This window comes from Etheostoma cragini, chromosome 18 (assembly GCF_013103735.1).
Source record: "Etheostoma cragini isolate CJK2018 chromosome 18, CSU_Ecrag_1.0, whole genome shotgun sequence".
In the NCBI taxonomy this organism is placed as follows: domain Eukaryota; kingdom Metazoa; phylum Chordata; class Actinopteri; order Perciformes; family Percidae; genus Etheostoma; species Etheostoma cragini.
In genome coordinates this window covers 15,427,418-15,453,565 of record NC_048424.1, presented here as the reverse complement: position 1 = coordinate 15,453,565, position 26,148 = coordinate 15,427,418, and the positions used below count along the sequence as shown (strand labels likewise).

Below are 26,148 nucleotides of genomic sequence, written 5' to 3'. Positions count from 1 at the left end.
GTTCGGGGGACAGGCAGCTAGCAGATAGTGAGATGTGTTACAGTGTGTTCGGGGGACAGGCAGCTAGCAGATAGTGAGGAGATGTTTTCACAGTGTGTTCAGGGGACAGGCAGCTAGCAGATAGCGAGAAGATGTTTGCTTTATGTGACAAAAAAAATGATGTAGCCTAAAACACACGTGACTTCGCTTAGAGCGCCTTCAAGACTGAAGAATGATGAGTCTTAAAGATTATCCCCAGCCGGAACACAATCCTCTTTGGAGACGCTGAGCGGTGGGGGCGTTTCTGAGTCTGGCTGCTGTCTAGACGGCTTCAGCTGTGTGTGTAGGAACGTGCTGTACTGAGACAGGCAGCTGCACACGCTGGTGTCACAGCTGATTTACACTGTCTCCACGGAGGCACAGCGCATTGTCCTGTCTGAAGTCCCACACACGCTCACAGGAACCCACATGTACAGTTGTCCTTCCAGAGACATATTTAGGGTCCTGGTGCCAAAGGTGGAGGGATGTTGCACTGCCCGTCTTCCAGATCGCATCCTCTCGGCCCCCCGGTTCATCCTCCATCACTCACATCATCTTACATCGTCATGGCTACTGTGTCATTCCCGCTCCCCAGGCTCTACCAACCCATAGTACTCGCTGTGCTCAGGAATGTGGTAGCCTAGCAACGGGGCTGGAGAGCGATCACTGTGTTGGGTCGATAATGGGCGACCGTGCCTCGCCTGGTCCCAGTGATGTCACCCTCTCCTTCGTGTACTTGAATGCACTTGCTTTTGTTTTGAATATTACCCTCAGTTGTTTACTTAATGCATACACACTCCAGGTCATCATCAGGTGAAATGTCTCCATTTTGGTTTGTATCTTATTTATTCAGCACTTTTTTAAAAACGAGTAAAAAGACAAAACATGTTCAAGAAAAAAAATGCATGCCAGCAACAATGTACAATCAGTTCTCTTTTATTCATGGTGTCAAATCAACCATCAATCAACCAACATAGCGTATGTCCCTGGTTGGATCCAGCTGGGGACCTTTGTTGCATGCCTCTCTCTCGCTCTTAATCAATCAATCAATCAGTAATGGGGTGGAAAACAGAAGTGGACATTGCCAAAGCAATTGAGTAAACATGAAAACAAAAGGTATTGGGAAAACATGAAAATAAAAATGTATAAATATGAAATAGCAAAACTTATTTAGGGAAAATATCTCTCTATGTTTCCTCTCTATATCTTTACTGTTACAGTTCAATAAAAGCAAACTACCACTAAATACAAATCCAACAAAACCAACCGTGAATGTATCTACTTCTAGTCTAAAGCCTGATATATCTTCTTCCTCTGGGCTATAAAACACATCACTGAGCCACACTGTTGCAATGTGTGACATCAGAATCACAATCAGCTTTATTTGCCAGGTATGAGGACACATAGGAGGAATTTTGCTGTGCATTGTATTTCTCACAATGTGCTCACTCATACAAAATACACAATATATACACCCTATATATACACACTATAAACAGAAACAATATAGATAGGTTGAGGCAACAGTGCAATGAAGAGTGCAAAGTATGCAGGAGTAAATTACAATTATGATAGTTATTATTATTTGAATTATAATGGAGCATAGTGTAAAGGGTGCTGGAATAAATAGTATTATGTTATTACATAAGGATTATATTGCAGTATAAACAGCTCTGAAATAGAGAATGAGAATGATGAATTAATAATAAGTGGAACAGTAAACAGACTGATTGGAGCCAGTGTGGCTGGGTTATTGCATGGGAATTGAGCCTGGCACTGCGAGTCAGAAGTCAGCTGTTCATCAGAGTGATACCTCTTTATTACCATGAACACACACTGTTTCTTTTGACTCAATTAAATATATATAACATTTGTGCTTTTAATGAGATTGGGCATTACTGGATTCACAGAATGTTTGTATCAGTGTATTCAAATTCTTTAGGGTATTGTACATAGGTTATTGTTTTATTTTTTCTATAAACAACAAAATGTACAGTATTACAATTCTTATGTTGAAATATAAAATCCCATAGTCCATAATTAAAAACGGTATCAAATCACCATTTGTTAAGGTTTAAAAAATTAGATAGAAATTGATTGAAGAATTGATTGACATTTGAAATATATTGACATTGACTGATTTAACTACATATTGTTATGAAACCCATTGGCAAGAGCTGCATGGTTATTGCACTAATAACACAGACATTACTACAATTTGAAGATAACATTTAGTGACAGAATTTATAACAGACACTAGAGAGGAAAATGTATATGTAAAAGATACAACTTGGTGAAAGTAAGGTAAAGGAAGTTACTACAGCAGTGAGCAGGATGCGATATTACGAATCCCATTATGGCCACGCCAAGACCCGCCCTTCAACGGCATTCACACAATGCTATTGGCCAGGCGTCCATGTTTACATGTACAGGTCCTATCCCCTGACCAAATACTATGAATGTGCTGTTAGTGGATAAGTATCATAGCTTGTGCTGTTGGAGGATGACATGAGCCAGAGTCAGACCCGTGACACGTGCCGTAGCCTTGTTCGACCGCAGGCTGGCCCGTTCGTTGAAGTGAAACTGTGATCATTGAAGCGCCGAGTGTTATTTATAGAACGACTGGTCGACTTTGCATAACGCACTTCTTCGGCAAAACTGCCGTCCTCCGGCTGGAAAAACTGAGGTTATTGTCAGCGTTTTGGGTGTGAGACGTATTGTGACAAAGCTCTTGTTCTTAGCGAGGTGAATGGAAATTAACACCCTTCAAGGTGTATTTGAGGCTTTAACCACATCCTGCAGCAGTTGTGTAAGTGATGACACTGAGATAACTCTCAGTGTGTGCTTGCTCCCAGCCAGGGTCTTCAGCAGGGTGTTGCAGCTTCTCACATCTGCACATTTGCAGGAAGATGCGGCACCCACAAGCCACCACAGTAGGTACAGTGTTTGTTGTTTGTTACTTTGACCTTTTAGTCACATTTTGTTTCATATTTCTTTAATTCAATTCAAATATATTAATACTATCAAATCATCTCTAGACCCTTTACAGATAGAAAAGGTCTAGACAACACTCTATAATTTACAAAGCGGCAACAATTAAAGTAATTCCCCTAAGAACAAGGATTTAATGTGTTCGACAGTGGCGAGGAAAAAAAAACTCTGTTTAGGAAGAAACCTGGGACAGACCCAGGCTCTTGGTAGGTGTTTCAGACAGTGCCGGTTGGTGGTGTGATGCACAGTGAAAATGTTAGTCATAATAAAGATAATGGAACAGTTACTACAAATGGTAGTAGTAGTTCTTTAGCATTGCAACAGTACACATGTGGCCTATGCCCCCATGTAAGAATCTAGACCCTACAAATATCACTCACAGTGTCATTGGATAAGCATGTGCAGAGCCTCTTTTCTAATAATATGTCATTTGAATGCTTGTCCTGAATGTTGATGACTTAGGGAAATTATAGCAACGAGTGCTAACGATTGGTTGGTTCCCCCATTTGCCTTGGTTTATGATATCAGCATCACAGCTGTCTCAGAGGATGTTGTCCTGACAGTCGGCCGGTCCTGCATATTTCACTCATCTTAATATGTTTAATAAGGGATGTGATTATGTTGATCTGCAAGCTGCTTTTCAGTGCAGTATTTAGTCTTTCTCTGCATCACAGCAGAGGACATCGATTGTCCTCACAGAATTCTGGGATGGGAGAAAAATGTGCTCTGGTTTATTGGCATTTCTTCAAACCAATCACAATCGTCTTGGCCGGAACAAAGCGCAGGACGGAGCAACAGCGCCGCTGCTTAATAGCCTCGGGAAGGAACTTGTTTTGTGTGGAACATGTGAACATTCAAAGGTTTAGTCGTGCAACAGAAAACTCAGATTGGACAGATAGTCTAGCTAGCTGTCTGGATTTACCCTGCAGGGATCTGAGGAGCAGAAACCGTAGTCCTCAGAATTCCACCGGAGGTTAGAACGCCAACATTACCTCCTCCTCCTATTCTCATTAACTGTTACCTCACTTCCTTTTTAGTGTAGCTACTTACAATCACCAATAGGGGTCTATTACACTTAGTGAGAAAGAAATCGTGGCAGATCATGGAGGCTAAAAAAATTGTGATTTATCCGTATTCCCCCCCCCCCCCGAATCGTGCAGGCCTAATGTTGTGTCCTATGGGTGTCGCCGACCTGCGGTTCCAACCGCACCAACTGGAAACTCCAACTAACATCACTCATCATTCATGTTTTTAGAACTATACAGTGGGTGGTTACAAGCTGAGTTGTGTTAGGAAAGTCACAATGCAACACAGGGAGGAAAAAGACAGAGAAAGGACACGCTTAGACGTATGACTCAGAATGCATTTCGGCCAGAATTATACACATGCTTGTTGAAGTTGATTGTTGCACTTAGAAACAGTTGCCATGACGTTTTGACGCCATGCTACCTAAAAACAAAGTGGCCAGTCATGAGACAACTCTTTCATGGGTCTGTTTTGGTGTTTGTTTTGTTCTGAGGAAGACACCCTGCATGTTTTGCTGCCACGGGAACTGGCGATCCAAATCTGTTTTCATTGCACTGACGTAGATGTGGGTTATGTAACACCATGGTCTTACCTTGTTAAACTGATAAGATGGTGTATCCAAACTTTAGGAGATGATATGAACTGAAATGGTACTTTATGAATACCATGAGTCATCGCGCTATGGATAGAATTTCCTAAAGAAAGCGTCTGTCTTTACCATTATCAGCAAATCTGAAAGACAAATGTAAAACCCTCCTGTTCCCGCAGTGTCTTGTCTTATGAAGACAAGTCGGCACCTGGGACTAAAGTGACTCTGGAGGTGTATCTGTGCTTGTGTGTTACTTTGTTCCTGAGCCAGAACCCGATGGTGCTGCTACAGCAGACTGCTTGTTGCCTGACAACATTCTGCAGGTCAAGTGAATGTATACATATAATATACTAATGCCCTAAAAAACATACAGATTTGGGTTGTTGTCCAGCTGTCAGAGAATGCTTGTTATATACTGTAAAAACTGAAATAACAGGGTTGGAACCGCTTTTGTTCCAGTTTGATTCTTTCACAATTACATGGGCGACGATTGGAATTGTATTGGGATTTTCATATATTGCGATTCTGTAGTATTGACTGTCAATCTGACATTTATTTCATTGGTAAAGAATAATGAAACCTTTTTTTATATATATATATATATATATATATGTGTGTGTGTGTGTATATGTACTGTATATGTGTGTTTTATTCGTTTGCTCTGTTTGAGCTCTGTCTGTGTGTGTTTGTATTGGGGGTGGGGGGGCGACACAGGCCCATTATTAACAGAAGGTCAGCTGTCAGCACACGTCTGCAGGGCTCACATCAAGCCCAGCACTCAGTTCCGCGCCTCTGGCTGACATTTTTGTAACCTTCTAGGCCATTTAATGAAGCTTCACGAGCCTTCTCTAAAAGCCAGATCACGAGGTGAACACAGCACATGGAGCATCTGGAGCTAGTTTTATTAAAACAAATAGAAGAAATTTGGGCGAGAGCCTGCACGTATTGACTCGAAAACAGGCCTGTGACACAAATAAGCTAAACGACACATTAGTTCTTTAATTAAAATGTGAAAAATAAAGAAAATGCATGTTTGTGGAGGGCTGATTGATTCTGTACAAAACCACAATTAGTTTGGTAAGTATTGAAATCCTGGTTGGATAAGCCGATTACTTATTGAATAGGAGGGGGGGGGAGTTGATGGAGACAACATCTCTGGGGAAGAAGCTGTTCCTCAGTCTGTACGTCCAGGTTTTGATGGTTCTTTTTCCATCAGCAGTAGGTGTCCATCGTCATCCTCCCTCAGCTCCTAGCAGTATTGCTGCTGATGCTGAGCTGCCCTGACACAATGGTGTCACCAATGGACCCGCCCACTCCAAATTTGACTGACAGGAGCAGCAAGGAGAAAGGGACAGAGAGAGAGAGAGGATGAGGGTCTTGAACCAAAATTTAACAGGTTTTTAAGATGCTTTTTAGTAGCTAAAACAGTATTTTAGATCATTTGTATGTCCAGTATCTTAGTATAAAACCAACAGTAAGCCAATTGCGTACTATTTCTGGTCAATTTTTATGGTATGCACACAATGGACACTACGTCAGCATCCCACAATGCAACAACAACGTTCATGACAGACAAACAGACAGAAACCAAGGAGCCCTGTGATGTCAGTAATGCTCTAATTTACATTTCAACATTTTTAATCAGCCATTGGTCTAGTTAATCACCTCTTTCAGTCTTTTAGCTCTCAGGAAAATAAAACACAACATGACATTTGAAATAAGCATGTGACCCGCTTCAACTCCACCCCTCAACGAATCAAAAAATAAGAAGAACTGGAATCAAAAGGAAAAATCTGAATTGGAAACAGAATTGTTAAAACAGGCGCTATTTGAATGTGTTAGTTCAAACTGCAAAGTGCATGCTTTGAATAATTATTCAAAATGCATTTGTCCACAATTACACCTATAAAGTTGTGTTGTGATGCTTAGAATTAGTTGCCATGGCGATTTTACGTAATACGCAGGAAGTCATGAGACGACTCTTTCATGGGTCTACGTCATGGGTAGTCTGTTCTGAGGAAGACATTTCTCTGCGTGTTCTGCTGCCACGGTAACCGATTGTTAAAATTAAAATGGAGCCCAACCCTAGTACAGGAGCAGGAGTGTTTTAGGCCCGTGTTGTTGTGATCTGCGTCCAGTCAGCAGGAAGAGATGTAGACGAGCATGTGGCCTCTCTGCCTCCCCCGGCCAAACCACAGACGAGCCAGGCGGCAGGAGGGAGGCTTGTTCCAGTTGGGACAGCTCGCAGCTCATACCGGAGAGGAGATTAACCATACAAAAAAAACTGGAAATACTTTAATCCTCAAACTTGACCGCATCTTTGTGCATTTTGGGCTGTTTAGGGGGGGCACACACATCATCTCGTCACTGGGACCAAGGGTCATTCCAGGATTGGTTAATGGGGGGGGGGGGGATGATCAGTCAGGGGGAAACAATTCCATTACTGGTTCAGCGGTATCAGAATTGTGGATAGTCACCATGGAAACATGGATTGGTCACGTGACAAGGGCTAGGAAAATTGGCGGTCAAGTGACAGTACCGTGATCTAATGGAAATTGTCGGATTGACAGCACCCTAGCTCCACTATAACTTTGAAGGGGGGGCACCAGGGGGGTCAATAATGTTCTAGCCACGCCCCTGACTGGGAGGCGACCTGTACACTCACACTGAGAGGGATAAAAGCAGCATAGATTTTGGGATTTTAATGAAGAGGCTTGGAGCATCCTCCGGCAGACCTCCTGCAGGGACACATTCTGTAATAAAAAAAGAGCCATGAAACCAACATAATGTAGCCCACTACAGACTCTACTCCATCCAGCCGCCTTAAAAATCAGCCGAAAGCTGGCGGTGCAGGAGCCAGCCTTTGATTTGCAGGAATGCTTCCTTAATGTTAATACTTAGCTCGGAGAGGCCGCTAGCAGCTCCGCATGTCATAATGAGGTCTGACAGTCATCCTACATTTGGAAGTTTTTCTTTTTTCCTTTCCTCTCCATTTCTCTTTTACTGACACTGTCAAAAAGTTGTAAATCATTTCCTGCAGTTGTAACCAGTGGTGGAATGTAAGCGTGAGTACATTTACTCCAGCACTGTACTTAAGTACACATTTGAGCTACTTGTACTTTACTTGAGTCTTTTCATTTCATGCCACTTTCTTCTTCTACTCTGCTACATTTCAGAGAGAAATTTTGTATGTTTTACTTAACTATGTACAATCATCTGAAATAGGTACGCATTTTGAGGTATCTGCGTGTATATAAAAAAAAAAAGAAAACAACGGTTGAGTTTTGGAAAACATGACCCCTGGGGTCTCCTGGGTGAAAGTCTTGTGTTTTACCCACCCACCCCCCAAACCAACCTCCCTACGCGGATTTTCTCCCTTTCATACTACTCGCTACGGTGTAAATTCACACGCTATCACAAGTAAGTCAGTGGAGGCCAAACGGCGTTGATAAACACGCTAAAAAGCGAGTGTGCGTCTTGATAACACACCAATAATGCCATCATCAATTGGTGTGTCATACATGCGCCATTTTATGAGTTCAATCTGTGTATCGTGATTTTTATTTTTTCTGCGAAGATTTTAGAATTGTATTTTTCTCTGGAAATCTTTTCTTCTTTTTTCAACCAATGATTGAACTAAAGGGTTTCAGTTTACAGGATACCGCCAACGCCGACTACATCATGTCTTTTTCCAGCAAAACAGAGAAAGCGGAAAATGCAGAAAATCCATCTTATGTTCTTCTTTACAAAGTAAAAACATGTCAGACTGATTGGCTGACATTTGATGTCTTAGAAAACAATCAGTCAACGATCAATTGAATCGCAGTACTTCTAGGATCCCAATAAATGAAAATATCAATACAAATCCGATCGGCACTCATGTTATTTTACCTTTACTCGTTCAGGGGAGGTCCACTGAGAGGAAGCCTCTCTTTTTCCCTGATCACATTTATACCTGGGAGCTGCCCAGTACAACCACTAACCGTCCGAGCTGCTGGCCACGGAGCAGCTCCACTGGAGCGGTTGGGGTTAAGGGCCTTGCTCAAGGGAACCTCAGAGGTAGTAATGAGGGAGTGTGCTCTTTCACTTTCCCCACCAGATTTTACCCTGCCGGTCTGGGGACTGAACTGAAGGCCTCCCGGTCACATCCGGTCTCTAACCTTTAGGCCGCCACGGTCCCATGTATTTGTGAAAGAATCGAGTTGGTTCCAATATTGCACCCAGACGAGGAGTTATCTGTCTCTCTTATACCTTGGAACAGTCTTATCTTATCTCCTTCTGTCCATACTCCCTTCAGCAAAGGCTGCTTCTCATCAGCATCTGGGATGTTACCAATTACCGTCTGGTTCAACTCCGCCCTAAGGTTAAACACGGCTACATATGCAATAAAGATTTTCAAACATGATTAAACTTGCAATATTGTCATTATCCTTACAGTAACTATTAGTTAATCTACTGTAGGCATGCCCGCCCCTACAGTAAATTGTAGATTGTCCTCATCTTTCTCCTACACACTTTTTTTATTTATCAGTGAACAATTAATAATGATGTATCTCCACAGCAGGATAGGGATGTGAGGAGGAGTCAGTGGTCAGCCAAGGATTGGACACTTTCAGGCGGAATAAATCGTTGTTGTGGTTGAACTGATGGGTCGACTGTGGTACCCAGCTTTCTGTCATGATGCAGCTGCCATGTTGATGCCTGATCTGATGCATACAGGGGCTTGCAGCTGTGGCAAAAACCAAGTAGTGTGCTGCCTGTATGTATGCCTGTAGCTTATGTCTATATGAATATGAATAAATGAAAGAGGAAACGATAGAGAGAGGATGTGTTTAGTGGGGTTTTTTTATGCTTGTGTGTGTGTGTGTGTGTGTGTGTGGGTGGGGGGGGGGGGGGGCTGCATGACACTGGGGCAGGACAGCATGCTGGGAGTGCAGAGACGAGGCTTTCCCTTGGCAGAGACAACCGGAGCCCATCATTAGCCTGCTCCCTTTGTCAAGAGGCTGGGCACTCACTCCTCCTCTTCCCCATCTTCCTGTCTATCCATTCAATCACCCCCCCCCCCCTCATTAGAACTCCATGCAGATCTCTCTCTATCTTTCTCTCTATCTATTTATCTATCTATCTATCTATTTTGGTGTTCCTCCTGATGAAGGGCACAGCACAGGGACCGTAAAGTGAATACTTATTTCATGATGTGTTTTCTGTACCACACCAGGCCGAGAAACAGCAGGCTTGGTCGCATGATCAGCTGCCATGCTGGCTGAGCAGGGTAGAGAAGGAACTGCTCTTCTTCTGAGCACTCCTGGCTCCTCTTACTGTTGGTACATCCCTACATCATTCGTCACAATCACCTGTGCATTTGTTGCACATGCGAGGTGTAGTGAAGTGAGTCTGTCTCCAGCCGCACAGTTTAAAAGTGTAAAGCTTTGTAGTACAATGAATGTGTCCTCGTCAAGGATATATGCTCCCACATGTATGTCCCAATCTGTAAAACAAATTATTAATCGGCATCTCCGGCCTCCACCCGGCCTCCTCCCACTCTCCTGGGGCCAGGGGTGTTTTCATACCGTCTGGGTTCACTTCAGACTTCCAATGACCAAAGGGATGGAAAAATCCTTCCCTGAGGGGTTAATACGTGATATTTAGACAGTGTACCCTCCACCTACTTCATAACCACCCAGAGCCCCGCCCCCCTCTCTGCTCCTGCTTCTGAATAACCCCATCACCTCCACATCAAATATAGATGTAGCCACTCCCTCGACGGCTGTCCCCAAAACTCAAAGACATACCTTCAACTCTGCACAATCCCCCATGGATTATTCACCCAGAGTGGACGGGGGCGTGCCATTGGTTCAACCCCCCCATGCTTCTTTATATATACGATATTCGATAACGTTGCTGTTGAATTTTGCAAAAACGATATTACGTGCGAAAAATGAACAGACACTAAAGTGTCTTTCGCAGCCTTTTGAGATGAGTTTATTGAGCCAGCTGATATTGCAATAGCGGTAAGAAAACCATATGTTGTGCAGCCATATTCTTCGAGGGGGACTCTATTGGAGTACAGGTTGTGAGTTAATTAAGAATGTTGAGTTAATCGATTTTCATCTCTTTAGATCACACTCTTTACATGTACAGTTGCTTTGGGTCTTTGGCTCCAATTGAACGACCTAATGCATTTTGTCCTTCCAGTGTTATTTGAATAGCCTCTTGAGTTAACTTAGTACAGATCTGGCTCCACTGCTGATCACGTCCTGCTCTGTGATTGGATTTCCCCAGAGGGTTCCTTGATTTCATGTTGAAAGTGGCTAAAACGTGGGAGGAGTTGCTGGTTCTGATATGAAACCTGATACGGAAAATGTATGTTTCCTTGTATGAAAGTGTATACAAAGACTCTTTGCGACTGTTAACTAAAGGGAAACCATGCAGTGAATGGCCTCAGTTTTGGTCGAGGCTTTAGTCGCCTGAGGAGCTGTTTCCTGCAGCCCTCTGGGACGAGGAGTGAGAGACTGGGGGAGTAAACAGCAAAAACAGCCCCTACGGCAAGCAGGTGGCGGCTTTTTCTGCCAAGGAGGCATAATTAATCAGCAGAGAGGGCTGGCTGAAAAGGAGGGAAGGAAGAGGAAAATAAAGAGATGAAAGAGCCTTCAGTTCAAAGAGAGCAATCGGCGATGAGCCTCGGCCCTTACTGGGCCCGCAGAAGGCTGAAAGGAAGGAGTCAGACAAACAGGGCTTATGACTGTCACGGCTGTTTAAAACAGATTGCATTTAACATGAATACACTAATCTGATTGCTCAAACGATTTATCTAATTGATTAGAGTTGGCCAGAAAAACGCAGCAGTTGAATAACAGAATGTACTATTTGTTGGATTATTGTTGGGGAAGACATAAGGATTTTGATGGGTAAACATGGTTTTAATTACCTTGCACAGCAGCTGAATTATCGCAATATGCACACATCACTCCCGTTCTCTACACCCTGCATTGGCTCCCGGTGCGTTTTAAAATAGATTTTAAGATTTTGTTTCTTTTTAAAGCTTTAAATGGTCTTGCCCCAGTGTATTTGCCTGAAATTTTAACTGTGCGGGAACACAACCGGTCATTGCGGTCTTCAAATCAGTTAGTTTTAGAAGTCCCAAGGTCCAGGTGCAAACGGTGGGGGGGTCAGGCTTTTGCAGTTGCTGCCCCGAGACTCTGGAACAAGTTACCCCCCGATATACACACTGTTACAGATGTCGCTCTTTTTAGGTCCAAACTCAAAACATATCTGTTCAGTCTGGCTTTTAATACGTAGCAGTGGTGTGACAATTTCATTCATTTGTTTCTTTGTAACCTTTTCTGATTTTACTGTTTTCTATGTTTACTCTTTCTATTGTATGTTGTGATTTTACTCATTTTGTTAAGCACTTTGGATACCTGCTGGTTGTTGTAAAGCGCTATATAAATAAATTTGGATTGATTAATTGAATATATTAAGATCCTGCAAAGGCAAATAATAATAGTATAATGTGTTCGTTTAAAGGTGGTTTTAGTCCTGCAATAGAAAACTCAGATTGGACAGAGAGTCTAGCTAGCTGTCTGGATTTACCCTGCAGAGATCTGAGGAGCAGGTAACCATAGTCCTCAGAAATCCAATAGAGATTAGAACTCTAACACAGAGACAGAGGAAGGAGATGGACATCCAGCTGGAATGAGGGACATCTGGCTGAAGATCTGGGGGCAACTGAACAATCCCAGACTCCTCGACACTGAAGAACACCTTACATTTACAAATAGAAAAAGATAAAAACAAATGCACAACTAAAACCAAGCAGAAATGCAAAGCAATAAACAACAACAAACAAATACTAGAAAATTACACTGAATATGTTGGAATCCATGGATGTCCTCGTGTACGGCGGGCGGTTTATGGAACCTGAATGCGTTTTGAGTGAAATTTGTTGTAGGATCCAAAACTGTCAAGTACCAAAGGCTGCGATCAAATGTCTGGTCAGATTCATAATGTTTATGATCTTTGATCACATAGTTCCTAAATCAAACCACCACTGCGAGACAAATGAGGATGGAATTTGATTTGGCAGATTGCTCTTTGAGACAGCTATCAAAGAACCTGAGCAGCAGGGACAGTCCCTCTTTAATAAACACAGACATGGTCATTAACAGTACTTAAACTTGACTTTACTTCAGAACATAAAAAGGGCATTGGGGTGGTGGAGGGATTCACATTGACGTGAGTAATCAGCGAGGTGATTGTGAGAAATATCAGGTCATGGTAACATGGAATATGTAATCATGAAACATGATTGGATGTTTCTAATCAGCTGGTAGCCAAACAGCTGGCCAATGAGCCAGTAATTGTGAAGCCTGACTGATGATAATAAGCCAATGCACTTCCTGAACTAAATCCTTGTTTAGGTACAGTTCTAAAAACTTGCTTGCTTTTGTAAAATAAATAAAAGGTTAGTAGAAAAACACAATTTAGGTGTTGAGAAAACTGTTTGGTTTCTGTATCTAAATCCTAGTGGGAGAAAACTTTCACTTCAGTCAGTCACTTTGACAGCGTTTAAGCTCATTCCTCTTCTGGACAGGTGTGTTATATTGTTTTAACTGATCAGTAGCAAGTGATGTGTTTGTCTCACCTATTCATTTGTTTTTAGTTGACACAGAAATTGCAGATTGAAGAGTTCATTCATCATTCAGCTCACTTTTCTTGCTTTTCTTTTGTCATTCTTTTGTCACCATTTCTCACGGCTGTGGCAAAGGATTTAACTAGCTAGCTATGCAGGGACATGTCCCCGTCCTCCCATTTGTATCCTGCATGTGTCATTTTCCTTAATTAGGCCTGCAATAGCATCTACTTTTAAAAGTAACCTTCCTATATAGGGGTTTTCTGTTTCTTTGGGCTGTGTCTGTCTCTGTCAGCAGAGAATAGATTAAAAAAAAACTCCAACTGGGCCTCTGGGAGCAGCAGATCCCCTCTTTACTGACTGTTTGATGTGTAGTGTCACTCTGGGTGACAGCAGTGCCTCCACACTGTTACATGTTGCAGTGGTGAGAGATACTACCTGTGTGTTGCTGTATTTTTTTTATGATCGGCCCCTTGTCAGAATCAAAACCACCTACATGCAGCTCCATATGACCACCTGTAAGGCTTAGCCATATCTATCCTTGAAAACACACCCCTCCTCCACAGACAATCAATGAACAACTGGACAGGAACAGCTGTCCATCCGAGCCAGGGTGTTCGATACGTTTGTTTCCCTTCCAAAAGCCAATTCAGTCTGCCTCAGCCACTCAGGTGTTGCTGTATTGAGTCCCAATGCAGAGCAGTTTGCTGTGAGCATATAGGATTAGCAATGCTCTGCAGTCATGCACCGAGCGGCACATGGCTGCTGTCGTTGCCTGGCGCCCTGCCTTACATACCCGTGTCCTGTCACAGGGGATTACAGCCCCCCACCGACAGAGCTGTCGTGGCGTGTGCGGCCGTTGCACCGCTGCTTCATGTGTGAGCCGCCCATTTCACTCTGGGTTGGATGCCAGGTTGTTGACACGGGTCAACTACAGGGAGCACAAATGTAATATTTCATGTCAAACTGATCTTCTTTGCTAATGCAGGTACCCAAATGACACCTTAAAGGCTCCATTACACTCTAGAACGGACGCGTACACAGACAGTAGGCCTGTTTATACGGTACTACCCACTTGGAGGACGCGTTCCACACATGCACAGTAGATTAGGACATTTACGTCACACAGACTCTGGTGGACTTTGCTTACTTTGACAGTATAATTTCTTCTGAAATGTGATATGTCTTATTTAATGTGTTACCATGCAATCACTGTGACAGCGCTGCATGGCTGCTGAAGCCCCAGCATTGATATTTGAGAACACTCATGATTGAAATTACCCGTAAACAATTTTTTTCTGTTCTCAATAAAGATTTTACAACTGTACTGTAGTGCTACAAATGGGTACTTTTTCACTCACACAAGTATGCTAGTTATGATCCATATTTTGGAGTATCCAGCTTAGGGCTGGGCAATATATTGATTTTGAACACATGAGGCTAATTATTATCTTACATTTTAGATATCGTAATATCGTGACATGATGTTGTCTTTTCCTGGTTTTAAAGGCTGCATTACAGTAAAGTGATTCCATTTTCTGATCTTATCAGACTGTTCTGGCTGCTCTATCATTTGCCTTTACCCATTTTGTCATTATATTCACATTACTGATAACTATTTATCAAAAATGTCATTATGTTAATATTTTGTGACGCACTAATTGTCAACCCCACAATGTCGATATCGATGTATTTAAAAACCAAAGCATTGAGAACTTTGTAAGTGAACAGGCAGTTAATTAAAAACTTTTTTTATGAAGACATTACTGTTCAGTAAAACGGCAGGCGCCATCTTAGGAAACAGTCATGACCAGTCGAACCAGTAACCACTAACATAGCTGAAGCAGGGCATTTTTATGTACATGTAGGGAGCCTCATTATGCTACTGTGGAAGTGTGGTGCTATTTTGAGCCTTGTTAGTGGTATAAAAAAGGCAGAGCAGGATACCCAGTACTCGGTTTACACCTATCGCAATTTCTAGCCACTGGGGGACCATAGGCAGGCTGGGTGACTCATATTAGTGTTAAAAAAAAAAGGTGACATTTTCATGCCATGGGACCTTTAAACAAATTCCAAATTCAAGTGTGAATGAATCCTAGGATACATCTTTTGCTTAAATATAACTGTTGTGTGACCCGGAAAACCCAAATACACAGTGTTTGAACGCCTCTTTATTATCATAAAACACATATTCTAACTCTATCCCTCCTTGTCATTTTTGTTTCTATGAACGTGAATAGGGTAAAAAAAATAATCGGGGACATCTAAATCAGTGGTCATGACCAAAAGAACGAGATCCAGGCTACAAGTGTGCATCATGGGTTTCCTCACGAGGGGGCTGGCGTCTCCCTTAGAGATAGGGTGAGAAGCTCAGTCATCCGTGAGGAGCTCGGAGTAGAGCCGCTGCTCTTTTGCGTACAAAGGAACCAGTCTAGGTGTATTGGGCATTTGGTAAGGATGGCCCCTGGGCGCCTTCCTAGGGAGGTGTTCCAGGCACGTCCCGCTAAGAGGAGGTCTCGGGGAAGACCCAGGACTAGTTGGAGGGATTATGTCACCAACCTGGCCTGGGAACTCCTCGGGATCCCCCAGTCAGAGCTGGTTAATGTGGCTTAGGAAAGGGGAGTTTGGGTATAACTGCTGGAGCTGCGGCCCCCCGACCCGACCCCGGATAAGCGGATGACAACGAATGGATGGATGGATGGATGGATGGATGGCTGGATGGATGGATATCGTGGATATTGTTGGATTTATCAGTAGATAATATTAAGTCATTGTGTTGCTGTTGGGTTACTGTCTGTCATTAGATTGGGCTGTGCTTATCTTATTCTGAGTGGTAATTGTTTGTCAGTGACATTGATATTTTGCAAGAGTGTGGTTCCTCCCTCTGATCACTTGTTTGTTGCTGCTGTTAAGAAGGAGAAGCCCACACTCCTCTTTTGTTATTCTTCTCTCTGTCCTCTGTGTGTCACAAGTGAATACAAGGTCTTGCAGTCAGATGAGGTGACTGTGCCAGAAGACAGAGTGAAGGCAGGGGGAAGAAAGAAAGAGCAGGGAGTGGAAAATGTTCTCATGTGACACATTTGAGGACAGACTGGAGCTGAAGGCTAGACCGGCACTTGGTCTTCCAAGGAGAGCCTGGATTTATCACCCGTGGTGTCTGCGCTGATGCACCATGCGGACACTGGTATTTCATCCTTGTTTTGGAGAGAAACAATTAAATGGCAATCATTCCTCTGGGAGTACACAACATTGTCCAAGGGTAATCTCGTGCCCCGCTGAGGTGTGGCGGGTTTCTTTTTTATGAGCATTTTATTTCGCTGAGGGAAAGACCCCCCCCTACATGTAGCTTAGTCATAAATGAACTATTGAGCAAGTAATGTTTTTAGACTGTAGTCTGGATCGGTGTTTACATTACTCCCTACAAGCACATGTGCACAATAGTGTTCATTTTGTCACCAATTTTTAATTTAATCTTAAGTCCTTAGTTTTAGTCATATTTAGTTTTTCACATATGTTATTTTGTTAATCAAGTTTTAGTCAACTGAAAGTCTCGTCATTTTAGAGTAGTTTTAGTCAAAAGAGAATTCGGTTATCTAAGTCAAGTATAAATCAAAACATGATAGTCTTTTAAAAAATAAATTATTTCTGAGATTATTGCTGATAAACATTTCAGTCAAATAGTGTTTACCGCATATCAAATTTTCAAGGACAAGGTTGAACACAGACACATGTTAGATAAGGTCCAGGGCTCCTGGGCTCTACAGCACCTTGTTTCACATACACATGTTAGATAAGGTCCAGGGCTCCTGGACTCTGCGGTCCCTTGTTTCACAGACACATGTTAGATAAGGTCCAGGACTCCTGGACTCTACAGCACCTTGTTTCACAGACACATGTTAGATAAGGGCCAGGGCTTCTGGGCTCTACAGCACGTTGTTTTGTTGTCAGCAGTTTCATACATTTCTCCAGCCTCTCTGCAAGCTGTTTAAGAGCAGCTTTGCCAGCACTCTTTTCCTTGCCCCGGGGCCCGGGCACATTGCTAGATTGTAGCGGCTTCTACAGCAGGCCGAACCGGCCATTCTCCCTCCCCCGCCCAGGCCACATTCCTACCTGGATGTGGGATGGCTAGACGAAGAAAAGGGGACACGCCAGATCTCTACATGAGCCACAGCCGAGCCGGGGGGGAAAAAATACTGGGAACAACGCTCCAAACGGACACTACACTAGTTCTATCTCAGGAACAGCACCTCAGGTACTGCTCATCAGATAAACACCCACACACATTTACACATCAATGCGCTGTATCGGGTGCAACTCAGGGTTCAGTGTGCCCAAGGACACTTTTGACCACCAACAGTTTAAAAATATAACAATAAATAATAATTGATTTTCAAATATTGCACTTGTCAGTACATAATAAAGTATTCTTTAGCCTGTTTTGCGGTCAATACTGCTAATGTTTTCTTTGCTGTTATCAAATCAGTATATATGTATGTTTAACATGAAGTAAACTACTGCTTGAGTGCATTTTATCAATGGGAAACATACATGTGTACAGACAAGGCTAGCAGCAGCAGCGCCGGGTCAGACACGTTTCTAGTGTGCAAAGACACCGAACACACCTCGCAGCAGCCACGCAATAGAAACGCCACGCTCACGCTCAAAGGGAGTGTGCAAGCGGCCTAAGCTACTGTACCTGTTTTTGCAAATTAGATATTCAGCTTTTAAATTGGAACTTAGGAATTTGCAGCTTACCCGGCACTACAGTCGAATGTTTTCTATAAAGAGGATTATGGGAGAGAATGTATCAGTAGGCACATTGCACATTCAAAAATATAGTTGAATGCTTTGATAGTGTCCTACATGCGAAAGACAGGCACATATTCTTGCTTGTCAGGCTTTGATTGTTCGGCTCCATGGCTACACCAGCGTCCAGAAACCGACACTCTGTCCTCCTACCACTCTGTCCTCCCACCACTCTGTCCTCCCACCACTCTGTCCTCCCCCCAGCCTCCACAAGGATCAACAGGGTGATGTTGACAGCACAGCGCCATGCCTCAACATCTCCCCTTCTCTTTGGCTGGCCTCCCTGACATCAGTCTTACAGTAGCCATTATTCCTCCTGAGCAAGAGAGACACTCTCACACACACACACACTCAATCACACACACACACACACACACACACTGTGTGATTCATCCAGGGACCAAGCTGTGTGTCAGGCTATAAACAAAAGCTCCTTGCCTCCCAGAGCAGAGTGCTAATCAGTGGAAGGATGTCATCTGTAGAGAAAGCAGTGTGATGCGTTCAGTTCAGTTTGTCGCGCTGAGCGGCCGAGCGTTGCCAGACAGCATGTTTCATCCTATCAATCCATCATCCAGTTTATAGTGTATAAATTAAATTTACTGCCTGCATTAAGGCTCATTTAGCCTGTTTTTATTTCTCCTTCCCATTATCACATGAAATCTGCCACTGACCCATTGTTAGGAGTTATGATCCAAATGTGTCCATCACTCAGTCTGCCTTAACATGCTGTCTTATTGAAATCCCTTGAAGTCTTTCTGTTTTAATGTAGCACATTTAGGTTTTTCAAGCCATTTCCCTTCTGATTTACCAGTTTCACCTAACCCAACTTTTCTTTCTCCTGTTGTCCACAGATTATAGATAATGGGCTGTGTGCAATGCAAGGACAAGGAAGCAACCAAACTCACAGACGAACGAGACACCAGCATCTCCCAAGGAGCCGCCTACCGATATGGGGCCGACCCCACGCCACAGCACTACCCCAGCTTCGGAGTCACCGCCATCCCCAACTACAACAACTTCCACGCTCCCGTTGGACAGGGGATGACAGTCTTCGGGGGGGTCAGCACTTCCTCTCACACTGGAACCCTGAGGACTCGTGGTGGGACAGGTAAGGGATGTGTGATGTTCAAAGTTAGGGAGGTCATGGTCAGTTAGGGACGTTTCTAGGACTTGAGGAAGTTGGGGGCTTAGCCCGGACCCGTTTAAATAAACTGAATGTAATGCAAATGGCTTTTTAACAGACAGGGGATGTTCACTTTAGCTGCCCAGTCTGTAGATGTTAGTTAGATGGCATCAACATATGGTCTTATCATAACATTAAACACTTCATTTCCTGCATTTTGGTGAATTTATATGCACCAATTTCTACCTTTTTCTAAATCAATTTAAGATGGATATATCTTTATGTAAAGGGTAACATAGATTATAATCCGAATATCAACAAATAATGGAAAATAAATTGCAGTAGGGCTGTCAAGCATTCTGTATTGCTTTCAACTATTTATTCTCCTGTAGATCAACTTTTCTTCTTTTTAGACCTTTTATTTGACACAACAGATGAAGACATGAAAGGGGAGAAAGAGAGGGAACGACATGCAGCAAATGGCCACAGGCTGGAACACGCTGCTTTGAGGAGTAAACCTCTACATATGAACGCCTGCTTTACCCACTGAGCTATCTGGGTGCCCAACATTTCTAATTATATCTGAGTCAGCACACATGTAGCCAAGGCACCATTTACTCTTTTCCCTTATTTTGGTTGGGAAATAACCACCTTAAATAGTCATATGACAGAAATTCACCTACATGATGAATTCATTAATTATAATTAATTAAAAAACCTTGGACTGACATATTTCAGATGTGTTTGAGCAAGATTTCTGTTCATGTTTTAAAAATTCCCCATCCTATCCCATCTGTGTTCTCTGAGATTTGGAGTAGTCGTTATATTTTGAGAAAAATAAAGTTACAATGAGCAATAAAAGATAGAAAATAGTTTACCTGCACCATAGTCTGCTGTGCATTACGGTATTGCTCTGCTGATACGGTAGATCTCAGACCTTCTGACAGACACGCAGCCCTGTTTGAGACTCTGGTTTCTGAATGAGAAGTTTAGGGACGTGGCTGAACGCTGCTCTACATCAGAGGTGAAAAACCAAAACTACGGCAGAAAAAGACGGAGCTCAAACGCCACACATCTGCCTCAGCATGCCCACAGTGGAGCGCATCCATGAACCTGAAGTTGCACAGGCCACAGAACGCACGCTGCTCATTTCTATTTTTACAGCGAGAGTGGACGCTAAGCGACACACAGATTGACCTTCTTTTTGGCCTAGCAACAACTAGAAAAGTTAGAAAAACTACAACATCCACCTCATCTGGCAAGATGGGAAACAACATTAAATAAAATGTAATAGCTAAATAAATAATAAAAAAAAAAATTTGCAATTCCATTATTTTCCAAATTGCCCTAGTAAGTATGTTTACATGCCGTTTTTTGTGCTATGTCAGATTAACGCTATGGTTGTACGTTTGGTTAGGTTTAGGGACAAAAACACCTTGATTAGGTTTAGAGAAAGATTGTAGTTTTGGTTAAAATAACGACTTCGTAAAGGTTCGAGGCCTTCGTCGTCATGGTGACAGCAGTGACAGCTAGGTTACGGTCAAGGAATGATCGTGGCCTTGGTTAAAAGAAAACCCAACGTTGACTCTTAATATGAAACAGGGAACAAAAGTCCAAAGGTAGACGTAGTGTCTGTCCTCCACAGACTTGAATGTGACTGATAAAGAAAGCATTGCAGTGAAACCACCCTGATAATATAAAGGTAACCACAACACAGGACAATCAAAAGTGAGGAGTGCTCATCCATTCAAGATCTCTGCAGGAGCAAGTTGAAGAGACAGTCAAAGCTCGGAGAGACAGGTGTGTGTGTTCGCAAGGAACACAGAAGGGGGAAATAATTCATTTAAAGGGTACTTCTTAGAGCAATGTGTCTTTAGTGTTTTGTCAGAACAAGGAAAGTATCTGCATTTTATCCACCCAGTGATTCTCGCATACAGCCGCTCACACACACACACACACACACACACACCCACACACACACACACACACAGAAACACCTCTGAATGCTGAAGCAAAACCTTTTAGGGATTATTTGTGCAGTTAAAGACATCCTATGGCATCCCAAAATCCTGACAATCCTCACTCACAGCCCCGACCCCAGCCCGGCCCTGTCAGGAACGTCCGGCTGGCATTATCACAGGGCTTTGTGTGCCGGCATCATTGTTTATATGGGGGATATTCCAACTCAGGATATCCTTTATGTTTCACTGAGCCCGGGCGGCTCTGCAGAGGAACTCAGCATTTCCACTCAACTTAGCAGGAGTCCTCTCCCTCAAAGTGTGGATTATTTTCTGCACTGTTTAATCCAAATCCACTCAGTGGCAGCAGAGCTGAAAGGGGACCAGATAGAGTTTAGCTTTTTAATTTTCTTCTGGTGGGGAAATTTGGACACAAGCCGCCGTTCCCTCTCAACCCCTTTAATAACACAGCTGCCTATCTAGTTTGCCCAACAGCTACAATCAAGCAGCTCTGTCGCACTGCAGAGGAACCCAAACCGCAGATAGCATCACAAATAAATCTTAGTGATTATCAGATGATCTTTTTCTAATGTTGTTTTCCCAAAATGAAAATTCTCAGCTATTCCTATGACCTTATTCGGCTAATTGGGTAGGATCCTAGCAGACGACTCTGAGAGGAATCAATAAAGCAGTTTATACATAACGCCCACCTCTGCTAACAAAATGGAACATTCAAGCAGTGCAAACCATAGCTGTGATGTATTCAAGGTCTTGTTATGTTTTGAATGGGGATACATATACATCTTCCCTGATTTGAAACTGAATAAATTCAATTCCTATTCACAAGGTACCGATTCGATATTTTATTTTATTTCATATTGATTTGAATAGGTTTATTCAGTTACATTTCCAATATTTCTGGGCAATGAAAGAGATTCTCAGAAAACTCATGCTGTAAATTGTACAAGGAACCCTCTTAAAAGTATTTTTCATTTTTCATTTTTCATTTTACATGAACCCACTACAGCAGTCAGTCCAATAAAGTGCAACACCACAGACTCCAATGACCAGAGAATTTCTTTAAGTTTTTTCTTCAGTGTAGAAGGTATGATGCAGAGATGGTATATCTGGGGCCATACATCTGTGAAAATGGGCATGTTTCTCCCTTGCCAAGCCTTTTAAAAGATCAAATTTGGGATTTTATGAAACAATATGGAACTATTCAAACGAAGACCAATTTGAGTCGGAAAACCATTTTTTTAAAACCCTGCCCTAGTTGTGAAGTGATTCAATCAGACAGTTGGCTCTCCATTCTCCCTGTTCGTTATCACATGCATAGCAGCAGGTCCTCTCTATCTGCAGTCCTATCAGCAAGAGCCTCACATACACTCTGCATTCTAACACTGTTTACCAGAAAGCCTTGGTCTGGAGTCAAATAACTTGGGAAATAAAAATGTGATCAAGAGAGTTTAAGTGAACTTTGAAGAAGTGACCCATTCATCTTCCATTTGTCAAACACTCAGAGGCTTGAAACAGCTTCAGTCTCTGAGCTGAGCAAAACACTCTGAGTGCTGCTTTTGTCTCATGTGCTCTGTGATGAAAAGAGACAACTCAAACTAAGATACCGGTAGTCAGTTAGATAGAGATCTAAGCCCTTTTAAAGGGCAATTCCAGTTTATTAACTGTTTCATCATCAGTGTTTGGGAAGTTACTTTTGAAAAGTAGTGTTTTCCTGTTAGTCAGTAGTTCTTAAAGTAATTTATTGCTTTACTTAGTTACCACTATGAAAAGTAACTTTTAGAGCCTGACCTATATTAGATATTATTTCCCGATCTATCAGTATTGGCATCAATAATGGCCAATAAAAAAAATATATAAATATATATAAATATATATATAAAAAAATATACTACTCTACACTACAAATACAGTATAACTTAATTAATACCTTCATAAGAATAATTTATAATGACAAATAAATGATTGATGACATTGCATAGTTTGTCCACCAGAGGGTGCTCTACAACACCCCTGTTGGCATCACTGTTTTTTTTTTTTAATATTGTGTTTTTGTACAAAGGAATTTCAATTTCAAATCTTAACTTTGTATTTTTATTCATTGTTTTTATCAGAACTTTAATATGTTTTGATTTTCCTATGTTCTGTTGTGACAATATAACGATCATATTATCATATTTTAGTGAGAACTCATAATTAACTACAAATAACTAATGTTAAGCAAATCTGTTTATGTTTTGTTACACGTTTCTAGGTTATTTTTTAAATATATGTATATATATATCGGAATATCGGATATCGGTATCGGCCTTAAAAATCCTTTATCATTCGGTCTCTAGTAACTGTTTTAGTTACTTTTAAAAGTAGTCGTCTCTTACAGAGAGGCTGTACAAAAACTATCTTTGACCATAAAGCCAATCTCTGGTTTATCAGTGAAGTGTCTGAACTACACTGCAGACTGGATTCTCTACTCACAGAGTGACGGCTGATTCTTAATGAACCAGTCCAGCGCTGGTTGAATGAATCGGCAGGTCATGGGCGTCACGCCGTATCAGTGTGTGTAATTTCTGTATCAACTTGTACCGCTCACGCAGCCACGATGGGTCGTGCGTTGTCGTAGACACGTGCAACCTCTTTTCTGGAAATCCTTGCGTGTCCGTGCGACCAACATGAGTCCACAGCGGTCCGCTGCGTGTAGCCTATGTATGAGCCCATCTCCACCGCATCCATCTGTGAGGTTGTCAGCTTTGTGTCTGCCTGGCAGGCTCTGTTTGTAGGACGGCCGATTTAGCCGCCAGTCGTCAGCAGTGTAGTGGCATGTGTCACGTCTCCTCTCGGATCACCATCCGCCAAAAAGCTGCGAAGCTTTTAAAAGTTTGCGTTGGTTCAAACTTCCAGACTTTTTTAGTAACATTTTCAACACAGGACTTTTACTTTTAACAGAGTATTTTTTACAATGAGGTATTAGTACTTTTACTGACGTAAAGGATCTGAATACTTCTTCCACCGCTGGTTCCTAGTACAGTCAACATGACTGACTTATATTCCAGCCTGAGATGGATCCTTATTGTAAATACTGTATACAGTGTGCTGCATCAGCCAGTGCAGCCCCAGTTAAACTTGATTCTGAGCTTCATTTTCTCTCGTTAATCTGCTGAGCGCTGACACCGTTTGTATCTCTCCTGCAGGAGTCACCCTCTTTGTGGCACTCTATGACTATGAGGCGCGGACAGAAGACGACCTCAGCTTCAGGAAAGGAGAACGGTTCCAGATTATCAACAGCACGTAAGTCGCTACAGCTGCTTATCAGACGGCCTGCACTTCTCTTATAGGGGAGTGTGCTGCTGGGAGGGGAGCACACAGGGCTGAGGTAGAAGTGGCAGGTTGTACGTGGAAAAGTTTTTGGTTTCTTAATCTGGAGCCAGCCAAACGTAGTTCTGCTTTACTTCAATTTGTGGAAGTATAAGATTAGAAAAATCCTTTTCAGTTGACTGACAACTGAAGTAATTTCCAGGCGTATAAAAGGCTTCAATCCAATGAAAATGAAAGCCTTAGTGCTTAGTTTCTGTTGCCTTCATGAGTAATTCTAAGTAATGACAACAAACCGCTGGCACGTCTGCATAATACAAGCCTTGTGGGATCTCTCCAACCCCCCCCCCCCCCCATTCCTCCACGCAGTTGCTAGTAGCCAAGGGGGACAGGGTGGATTAAAAAAAACATAAAGAGGTAATTATCTATACTTGACTTTCTGCGCACTAAAGTCGCGAACGCCACAATCTTCTGAACATAGTCAACATAGAGAAACACAGAGAAAGTTGTGTGGAGCTGATAGTCTTAATGAGCTTTGTAGCAACTCATCTGGCAATGGCTTGAATGGAACAGACGTTCGTTAATATCAAAAAGGTTACGCACCGACAGCCTTTTTTTTGGGTTGACTTGAGCTGAAGAATTAAGAAGAGTTGGTTGGCCTTGCTGGTGCCGTGCATTTGGGCACCAAAAGCGGACCAAAACAAGCGGACCGAGACCTTCTTGAAGAGGTGGTCTTGGTACGCCGCCAATCCAATATAGGTGGGGCATTGAGTACATTTATTTTTAGTAGTTTTAATAGTACTTGATGAGTAGGGCTGGGCGATATGGAGAAAATCTAATATCACATTATTTTTGAACAAATACCACAACGATATTGTAGTGTTGACTATTGGTGCTTTCACAAAATATTTACACAATGAGATTTTTGATAAATAATCATCAGTAATATGGATATAATTATTAAGCAGGTAAAGGCAAATAATACAACAGCTACAACAGTCTGGTAAATTCAGAAAATGACATCACTTTACTGTAATGCAGCCTTTAAAACCAGGAAAAGACACCACTTGTCATGATTTGTCACTATGTCATATTACGATATCTAAAATCTAAGACAATATTGAGTCTCATATCATGATATCGATATAATATTGATATATTGCCCAGCTGTACTGATACTTATATCAGTATACACTCACCGGCCACTTTATTAGGTACACCTGTCCAACTGCTCGTTAACACTTAATTTCTAAGCAGCCAATCACATGGCGGCAACTCAGTGCATTTAGGCATGTAGACATGGTCAAGAGAATCTCCTGCAGTTCAAACCGAGCATCAGTATGGGGAAGAAAGGTGATTTGAGTGACTTTGAACGTGACATGATTGTTGGTGCCAGAAGGGCTGGTCTGAGTATTTCAGAAACTGCTAATCTACTGGGATTTTCACGCACAACCATCTCTAGGGTTTACAGAGAATGGTCCGAAAAGGAAAAAACATCCAGTGAGCGGCAGTTCTGTGGGCGGAAATCACTTGTTGATGCCAGAGGTCAGAGGAGAATGGCCAGACTGGTTCGAGCTGATAGAAGGGCAACAGTGACTATAATAACCACCCGTTACAACCAAGGTGGGCAGAAGAGCATCTCTGAACGCACAGTACGTCCAACTTTGAGGCAGATGGG

General features: G+C 42.4%; 1 protein-coding gene across 5 annotated transcripts in view; it reads left to right on the top strand.

Annotated features, from left to right (window-relative positions):
• fynb (FYN proto-oncogene, Src family tyrosine kinase b) overlaps positions 1-26,148 on the top strand; it is an 83,803-nt gene that overhangs the window by 24,331 nt on the left and 33,324 nt on the right. For 4 of the 5 annotated variants that reach the window (XM_034900985.1, XM_034900982.1, XM_034900986.1 and 1 more), the window contains 2 exons: positions 18,914-19,170; positions 24,350-24,446. In XM_034900985.1, coding sequence (XP_034756876.1) covers positions 18,924-19,170; positions 24,350-24,446 — 344 coding nt within the window. In that variant the 5' untranslated portion in view covers positions 18,914-18,923. Of the gene's footprint in view, positions 1-1,122; positions 1,135-18,913; positions 19,171-24,349; positions 24,447-26,148 lie in introns of those variants that run through there. The other variant, XM_034900984.1, reaches the window with a different exon arrangement.